At 46.3% G+C, this 10091-nt stretch overlaps 1 protein-coding gene across 1 annotated transcript in view; it reads right to left on the bottom strand.

The window, feature by feature from the left end:
- The window catches only part of LOC111981577 (myosin-10-like), a 19870-nt gene extending 13329 nt beyond the window's left edge, over window positions 1-6541 (bottom strand). Inside the window, exon 1 of the mRNA XM_024012906.2 lies at window positions 6171-6541. Coding sequence (XP_023868674.1) covers window positions 6171-6515 — 345 coding nt within the window. The 5' untranslated portion in view covers window positions 6516-6541. The remainder of the gene's footprint in view (window positions 1-6170) is intronic.
- Between the last annotated feature and the right edge of the window lie 3550 nt (window positions 6542-10091).

Genomic DNA, 10091 nt, shown 5'->3' with positions numbered 1-10091 from the left:
TGATAATAATTCTATAATAATATAATCAACAGTATTGATTTAAAATAACACTTTCCTATCATACTGATTATGCTTACTTTCAGGTTAAATGTGAGTGTGTGTCAATAGCGAGTTGACACTGTAAACATCGCAGGAGAGTTTTTGCGTTTAGTTTTGTCATTACTCTGGGTAGACCTACAATACCTTACGGATGCATAATTTGTCTCCAGTCACAAATTCAGCTACGTTGCAGAACACAAATAAATGCATTCTGCAGTACAGTCTACTAAGGAGGRCTCTCTTTCTCCCTCTCACAAAAATYTGAATCCCTCTCCCCTTCCCTCCCCACTCTCCCTCCCTCTCAGGAGGGGTTGGAGGCAGCAGCCACTTCAGCGGAGGACGGAGTGGTAGGCCAGGCCTGCTGCTGGAGGAAGTGGGTCAGGTTAGCCTGCTCTCCATGCTCCAGAGAAGGGGATATTTCCACTGTGAAATCGGATCCGGGGATGCAGTGGCTTAGTAACAGCTGAGAAACACACAGGCAACAGCAGACATAACAGTRGCCTGCATCTGCCATTTGGAATTAATAGCACCCCTACTGCAGCAAGGAGAGGACYGCCTAGTCCATTGATCTGTGGAGAATGACCTTGACAGTGCATATTCATAAAACCTAATAACCCTTCAAAGTATGCTTTGAAATATGATCAATACTCTTTGCGCAGAGCTATTGAATGAAAAAGAGTGTCAAGCCAATAGCAGGGTGTTCAACTATCTTGATTTGATAATGTAATGGGCTTTGAACATAATCATATTAATAATACCTYGGGAAACTGAAAGAAAGAAAGCTATGCCTTAGGTGGAATTGTGGCATATACTGTAAATGCATGGCACTAACGTTACATAGCTCTTAACCCATGACCTTAACCACCAGCTTAAACACAAAGCTACTCAGAKKTTCTRAAAACAGAAGATTTTTTATKAAATAAAGAAACTGTTGCTCACTCTTTCTGGATAATTTAATTCAAAAACAACCACTGATAACTGCATGATGATCCATGAAAAGCCTGGGCGGTGGCCTTCCAGAGTTGTGTGTTTGTTATGGTGTGTTGTGGGTGTGGTGTGGTGGTGTGTGGTTGTGTGTGTGTTGTGGGTCGTGTTTGATACGTGTTGGTGTGTGTGTGTGGTAGTGTGGAAATGTGTGTGGGGTATGTGTGTGTGGTGTGTGTCTGTTGCCAACAGTTCTATATGGTATTACACCTAAGTGATCTTCTAATCAAAGGTTCTCCAGTCGAACAATGCAAGTCCCATGACACAACAAAGATCTAAGATATGACTCATGTGGAGGCCTGAACCACACTTCGCATCTTTTAGCATGGAAGTAAGTGTTCTCGAACCTCAATAAAAATACTATCAGCCAACAGAGAATGACAAGACAGTAAATTAGGGTTTCCATTAGTGGATTACCACCACCCTGTCACCAATAGGCAGCGTCCTCCACAAGTACAGAAGCCAGCCCAAAGACTGCAATAACATTTATTAAATGTTTGAACAATCAAACATTTGAAACACCTAAAGAATGCAGAAATAGCTATCTGGCATTGGCGACGCATTAGACAGACGAAGAGAGAAATCGGTAATATAAGGATGTGAGTGTGGGAAAGGAACAGACAGTCAGACACATTGCCAGAAGTGGGCGGGACGACGGACGCGTTTCCTGAAGAAATGTTGAGGCTTATCTGGACAGCTGAGGGATTATATTGCTGATACCAAGCAGCTCTGTTGGTAGCGTTCCGCAGCTAGCGGTTCCGTTAGCCTGTTACCCACTAGGACTGGCCAACTCCCTGCATTCACTGACCAAAGCTAGCCACCGTAGGCCGTGACTGGCCTCAGTCTGAGGACTGCCACCAACGCCAGAAAGACCAACTACCTAGGCTCCCTCTGACACCAGCCAACCTAGCTCAGACACACAAAGCTGGGCACGCAAACAGTGCAATGCGGGATGTTATGCCCACTGTGGGGGAGGTCACCATCCTGGGCTGGGCACATCTCCCACTGACACAAAATTTCTTCATTTAATGTCAGACGCTACTCCCCTCGCTTTACTCCGGCGCTCGACGTCTACCAGTTTCTACTAGACCACTGGTTTACTGCAAACCCCATTACACCACTCCTGAGCAAACCAAATCAATCAAAACTTTATTGTCACATGCAACCTGGGGGCCCTGTCGAGATCTATACGACCCATTGCACAGACTGGGGTTGATGACATAGGGCTTCCAGTCTCTGATAGCTTGGAGGCGTACATGTGTATGAAGCTGAGCTGTAAGTCAATGAACAGCCATTTCACATAGTATTCATTTGGCCAGATGGGATAGGGCAAGTGTCGAGTGTGATGGCGATTGCATCGTGCTGTGGACCTGTTTGCGGCCGCTAAGCAAACTGGAATGGGTCAGGGCAGGCTCGAGTAAGTAGTAAATCCGTGACTGAGTCAATTTCAAAGTACTTACATGTAATAGGAAGTGAGTGCTAACGGGCGTGAGCATTAGTTTCATATACTTTGCCTTCTTGGTCCCACGACAGAACATATAGGGGCCATCTGACATCGTGGGCGAGGAGACGCACTGGCATGTATGACAATTGTCCTCACCACCAGCCCGCTGTCTGCGCTAATCACTGAGGACGCGCTAGGGATGCCGTCTCGGGCCAGCAGCCTTGTGAGGCTTAACACGTAAAATGTTTACTCACGTTCAGGCCAATGGAGAAGACGAGGGGGGGGGGGAGAGTCCTTTTAGTGCGCCAGCATGTTCAGGCACTGTATTATTTCTCAAAGCGAGCCAAGAAGGTGTTTAGTTTGTCTGGAAGCGTGACATAGGTGTCCGTGACGTGGCTGGTTTTCTTTTTATAGTCCGTGATTTCCTGTAGACCCTGCCATATACGTCTCGTGTCTGAGCCGTTGAATTGAGACTCCACTTTGTCGCTGTACCGGCATTTTGCTTGTTTGATTGCCGTGCGGGGGGAATAACTACACTGTTTATATTCAGCCATATTCCCACGGTTAAATGCGGTGGTTCGCACTTTCAGTTTTGCACGAATGCCGCCATCCATCCACGGTTTCTGGTTAGGGTAGGTTTTAATAGTCACAGTGGGTACAACATCTCCAATGCACTTCCTTATAAACTCACTCACCGAGTCAGCGTATAGATCGATGTTGTTCTTTGAGGCTGACCGGAACATACCCCAGGCTGCGTGATCAAAACAATCTTGAAGCGTGGATTCCAATTGGTATGACCAGCGTTGAATGGTTATAGTAACTGGTACATCCTGTTTTAGTTTCTGTCTAWAAGACGGTAGGAGCAAGATGGCGTCGTGGTCGGATTTTCCGAAGGGGAATGGCTATGTATGCATCGCGGAAGTTAGATTAGCAGGGGGGAAAGTTCATCCAACTGGCCTCACAACCGCAGAACACGTGTAACTACGCCACCCCAAGACCTCCACATCCGGCTTCTTCACCTGCGGCATCGGCTGACACCAGCCACCCGGACAGCTGATGAAACTGTGGGTTTGCACAACCGCAGAATTTCTACGCAAACTGTCAAAAACTGTCTCAGGGAAGCRCATCTGCGTGCTCGTCATCCTCACCAGGGTCTTAACCTGACTGCAGTTCGGCGTCGAAACCGACATCAGTGTGCAAATGCTCACCTTTGATGGCCACTGGCACGCTAGAGAAGTGTGCTTTTCATAGATGAATCCCGATTTCAACTGTACCGAGCATATGACTAGCGGTTTGCTGATGTCAGTGTTGTGAACAGAGTGCCCCATGGTGGAGGTGGGGTTATGGTATGGTCAGGCATAAGCTACGGACAACGAACAATTGGATTTTATCGATGGCAGTTTGAATGCACAGAGATACCATGACGAGATCCTGAGGCCCATTATTGTGCCATTCATCCGCCGCCATCACCTCATGTTTCAGCATGATAATGCACGGACCCATGTCACAAGGATCTGTACACAATTCCAGGAAGCTGAAAATGTCCCAGTTCTTCCATGGCCTGCATACTCACCAGACAGGTCACCCACTGAGCATGTTTGAGATGCTCTGGATCGACGTGTACGAAAGCATGTTTCAGTTCCCGCCAATATCCAGCAACTTTGCACAGGCATTGAAGAGGAGTGGGACAACATTCCACAGGCCACAATCAACAGCCTGAACAAATCTATGCGAAGGAGTTGTGTCGCACCTCATGAGGCAAATGGTGGTAACACCAGATACTGACAGATTTTCTGATCCACGCCCCTATTTATTTTAAAGGTATCTGTGACCAACAGATGCATATCTGTATTCCCAGTCATGTGAAATCCATAGAAACATAAAGCTACCATCTAGTGGAATTCGTCATCAAGCCTGGTAAAGAAGATAAATCAAAAAGACTGCAGTTCCTCCAGAATCCACGTCACCATGACTCAGGTGATAACCAATCCACACTCTATTCCTGGAACGCATGTCACTAAATGGGTCAAGATCACGACGATACACTGTATATAGGACATCATTAACTAGACCCATCTGCACTGAATCATAGCTGCAGATAACTCCACACAGTGAAAGCATCCAATTTAAACCAATGCAAACTCGGACGTTGGATTTTATTGCACGTGTGCTTAGATAAAAAAAAAATGACGGACTACAGAATGGAAAACATTGATGGGGTACCAACAGCAAGGGGTATCTTTAAAATCTCCCTAAATGAGTGACATCATATACATCACTGACACTATCTATCATCTAATAGAATTCTGGGATTGTAGGTGGTCTTTTCTACAGACYGCTTATGTGTGAGAGGACAAAGGCTCCTGACCATAAAGATGAACCAGACCTAATGCAGCCGGTCTGAGCCATAGAGCACAGCAGCAGCGACAGAAGGTGGGCCAGTGCCTCTCCCAGTCTGCCACCCTGCTCTGGGGCTCCACAGTCAACACACAGGGCCAAATGTGTTTGCTTTAATACCCAGGGACCCCATTGAGATGAGAGAGCCCCACAGACAGCTCAGAGATCAAACAGGGAAACCACYAGGAATGGGGTCGTACAAACAAACTGACCCACCAGTGTTTATGGTAGAAATGTCACCTACAAAGGTGAAAGTAAAGAAGATGGGCAGGTAATCTAGATACAGAGAGAGAATTTACCATCGGTCTGAACTATCTGGAAACGGTTACAGAGTATGATCAGTCTTTGTGTGTTTTTTAAACTTCAATCAAGCCACAAGACAGTGGCGTATCCAAATATCCATACTAGCATACTAAATAGTATGCGAAAAAAGAAAGTGTTAAAGTATATGCAATTTCTAAAATAGTACTCTAAATGAGTCATCTAATGCGTGATTGCGTTGACTCCCGCCATTCGCTCATTTTGGTACAGCGAGTCAATTTATCTGATTATCAGCTGTTGTCAGACATGTGAGTCAGAAAAGACAAGTGAATTCTACTAGATCAAACGTCAAAATCAGTATGCAGTTTATATATGTAGTACTTATTCAGACACAGACCCTGTTTCCTCAGAGTTCCCCAGAGGTTAGGTTCTGTAGGTGAGCCAGGTCATGGTATATTTTATTCCTGTGGAATTTGTGATTTTATGTATGCAGAGCAGACAGACACAGGGAGTTTTAAGGAGTAATTTTTTAAAATATTTTATTTTCCCCTCTATCAGTGGCTGTGTCAGTGTGTGGGGGGTAGGTGAGGGGGGGTGTTCGGTAAGGAGTGGGTTAGGGACACAGAATTAAAAATCTCAAACAGCCCTGTCTCAACATTATCAAGAGACCAATACATGGGATTCTGTGGTCTGGGTCTCATTTAAGGTATGCGTCGTCAGAGTTGCTGAAAAACAGCTAAAATATTGAACTATTGAGCCATGTCTGTTGTGTGCACTATGTGTGAGTATGGTTGAATCTGCTTTCTAGGTGAATAGATGTATAATAAGAATACACTCTGAAAAAAAAGGTGCTATCTAGAACCTAACAGGGTTCTTCGGCTGGCCCCATAGGAGAACCCTTTGCAGAACCTTTTTTCGTTCCAGGTAGAACCCTTTCCACAGAGGGTTCTACATTGAACTCAAAAGGGTTCTACCTGGAACCAAAAAGGGTTATCCTAACCCTTTTGCAACCCTTCTAACTGTGTACAACAACACAACCACTCACGTAGATGAGGCCAGAGTAGTAGCGGTCTTTGAGGTTGTGCAGTACAGAGGCCTCGTTCAGGCAGGTGAGCTCAGCCATGTCTTCCACCTTGCTGAACTTGGGCGGGTTCATCTTCTGGATGTCGTCCTTATTGACAACGGCCTTCTTGCCATTCTCTGACAGTTCCACCACCACCTCCTCTCCCCGCTCCTCCTTGATGCTGGCCGCCTCAAAGCCATGACGCTCTGAAGGGATCCACACCACCTTCTTGGCTGTCCAGTCYGCCTGTGTGGCCGGGTTGTAGACCACAGCGCGATCCACAAACAGGTACCGCTCCGGGTCCTCCTGCCCACTTCGATGAGCCATTTTGGGGGTACCAGAGCAAGAGTGCCACCTGGAAGAGGCAGAAACAGGCAGAAACTCAGTATAGAAACATGTTTGTCATGAAATGTTAAGCACTCTCAGGCATGGCACTTATCAAGGTCACATTCCTTTGTGACAATAAAGCTACCCCCTTTTCAAGCCTAGGTGTAGCCAGCAGATCCGACCCCACAGCATTCCTGTGTAGATTAAGACAACGTGAAGCCGGCACGAATATGGCTCGGAAAACGCACCTCAATCCAAGGATGGGAAAAGCGTTGCACTCCAAGAATTGTCCCATTATCCCAACTGTTACACCGAGAAGACTGAACTACTGCCAGTTTTTACGGAAAGCTGTCCTTTTCGTCCTAGGTAGAAGAAGCCACAGCAGCCATTTTGGAAGGTATGTTTCCCGAGCCATATCGCACACTGGCGAGATATCAAGGGTTTCCCAAACTTGGTCCTGGGCCACCCCCCGGGGGCACATTTTTTGCTGTAGCACTCACAGCTGATTCAAATAATCAAAGCTTGATGATGAGTTGGATATTTGAATCAGCTGTGAATTTGGGAAAACCTGTCTTAAACTATATAGGAATGCTGTCTGACCCTAGTGCAGCTCTAAGCAAGCTGTCGGATCTGCTGGCTAGCCTAGGTGGGGACATTTTTACTCACCTGTATCTTATTTTCAGGAGGAAAACAGAGAGGTTTTACTATAGGCTATGAAGGGAGGCACAGCGCAAAGCTGCATAATTTTACATGCTTACAAAAATGGATGAGATGAGTATACTCTGCTGCACTGCGCTAGGCCTAGCAATGGATAACGAATGGTAGCTAGGTAGCCTAAGTGCTTTCCAGAGCAGCCCAGAATTCTCGCAACTCTCCGAGGGCTTGACAGAAAGCTGATCAAATCAAATCAAATGTATTTATAAAGCCCTTTTACATCAGCTGATATCTCAAAGTGCTGTACAGAAACCCAGCCTAAAACCCCAAACAGCAAGCAATGCAGGTGTAGAAGCACAGTGGCTAGGAAAAACTCCCTAGAAAGGCCAGAACCTAGGAAGAAACCTAGAGAGGAACCAGGCTATGAGGGGTGGCCAGTCCTRTTCCGGCTGTGCCGGGTGGAGATTATAACAGAACATGGCCAAGATGTTCAAATGTTCATAGATGACCAYCAGGGTCAAATAATAGTAATCGCAGTGATGTTTCCAGTTTTCAGGGATACAGTATTCAACATAAATGTAGGGACTCTTTTTACGGCTGCTAAATTAGGGTGCAGGTTTCCCAACATCCTCATTGTTTCGTTATTTCTCATAGGTTATAGTTTAAGCGTTTTGAAAGCTAACAACAGTACGACAAAAGTGTGTTTCTTGTGTATGATATTGGTTTCCGCCACATTGTATCAGATATTGGACAGAGGACACAGATGTTTGTTACATTGTATCTGTACAGCCAAAATAGACCAACAGCATCATTGCTTTTTACAGCAGAATTTATCACAAGTTCCTCATCCAAGTAGACGTTTGCAGCCAAACATGGAAAGCAATTCCTCACCTTCAGGTAGAGTATTCATCGTGTTGAACAAATGTATTCAGAATAAAGTAAGTGCCAAACAGAACCCCATTTTTAAAAACTTTTTTGTTGTTGATTTGCTACATTGTTGACTCGTTTAATAACGCGCGTCTTACGCTGACTTGACTAGAGCCATCTCGCGCGCTGGTGTAACGGTGTTGTGAATGGTACGCAATCTTGCCACACATGACAATCAACATAGACAATAAGCATGTATTTATTAGATCAGCAGGAGACTTCAACAAGCATTTCTCAATGGCTGGCCATGCCTCCTCCCTGGCGACTCCAACCTTGGCCAACAGCCCCGCCCCCCCCGCTGCTACTCGCCCAAGCCTCCCCAGCTTCTCCTTTACCCAAATCCAGATAGCAGATGTTCTGAAAGAGCTGGAAAACCTGGACCATACAAATCAGCTGGCTTGACAATCTGGACCCCTATTTCTGAAAACTGTCCGCCGCCATTGTCGCACCCTATCACCCCTGTTCAACCTCTCCTTCGTATCATCTGAGATCCCAAGGATTGGAAAGCTGCCGCGGTCATCCCCCTCTTCAAAGGGGGAGACACCCTGGACCCCAAACTGTTACAGACCTATATCCATCCTGCCCTGCCTATCTAAGGTCTTCGAAAGCAGTCACAAACAGATCACTGACCATCTCGAATCTCCCGTAGTCCTTCTCCGCTGTGGATCCGGTTTCGAGCCGGTCATGGGTGCACCTCAGCCACGCTCAAGGTACTAACGATATCATAACCGCCATCGATAAAAGACATTACTGTGCAGCCGTCTTCACGACCTGCCAAGGCTTTCGACTCTGTCAATCACCATATTCTTATCGGCAGACTCAGTAGCCTCGGTTTTTCTAATGACTGCCTTGCCTGGTTCACCAACTACTTGCAGACAGAGTTCAGTGTGTCAAATCGGAGGGCATGTTGTCGGTCCCTCGGCAGTCTCTATGGGGGTACCACAGGGTTCAATTCTCGGGCCGACTCTTTTCTCTGTATACATCAATGATGTTGCTCTTGCTGCGGGCGATTCCCTGATCACCTCTACGCAGACGACACCATTCTATATACTTCCGGCCTTCCTTGGACACTGTGCTATCTTAACCTCCAAACGAGCTTCAATGCCATACAACACTCCTTCCGTGGCCTCCAACTGCTCTTAAACGCTAGTAAAAAACCAATGCATGCTTTTCAACGTTCGCTGCCTGCACCGCACGCCCGACTAGCATCACCACCTGGACGGTTCCGACCTAGAATATGTGGACATCTATAAGTACCTAGGTGTCTGGCTAGACTGCAAACTCTCCTTCCAGACTCATATCAAAATCTCCAATCCAAAATCAAAGCAAGAATCGGCTTTCTATTCCGCAACAAAGCCTCCTTCACTCACGCCGCCAACTTACCCTAGTAAAACTGACTATCCTACGATCCTCGACTTCGGCGATGTCATCTACAAAATAGCTTCCAATACTCTACTCAGCAAACTGGATGCAGTTTATCACAGTGCCATTCGTTTTGTTACTAAAGCACCTTATACGACCCACCACTGCGACCTGTATGCCCTAGTCGGCTGGCCCTCGCTACATGTTCGCCGTCAGACCCACTGGCTCCAGTCATCTACAAGGCTATGCTAGGTAAAGTGCCGCTTATCTCAGTTCACTGTCACGATGGCTACACCCACCGCCAACACGCGCTCCAGCAGGTGTATCTCACTGATCACCCCTAAAGCCAAAACCTAATTTGGACGCCTTTCCTTCCAGTTCTCTGCTGCCTGCGACTGGAACGAATTGCAAAAATCTCTGAAGTTGGAGACTTTTATCTCCCTCAACAACTTTAAAAATCTGCTATCCGAGCAGCTAACCGATCGCTGCAGCTGTACATAGTCCATCTGTAAACTACCCACCCAATTTACCTACTCACCCCCCATACTGCTTTTATTTATTTACTTTTCTGCTCTTTTGCACACCAGTATCTCTTCTTGCACATGATCATCTGATGATTTATCACTCCAGTGT

Source organism: Salvelinus sp. IW2-2015, linkage group LG20 (genome assembly GCF_002910315.2).
Source record: "Salvelinus sp. IW2-2015 linkage group LG20, ASM291031v2, whole genome shotgun sequence".
NCBI classification, from domain to species: domain Eukaryota; kingdom Metazoa; phylum Chordata; class Actinopteri; order Salmoniformes; family Salmonidae; genus Salvelinus; species Salvelinus sp. IW2-2015.
The sequence above is the reverse complement of the archived record's forward strand: the minus strand, read 5'-3'. Positions and strand labels throughout refer to the sequence as shown.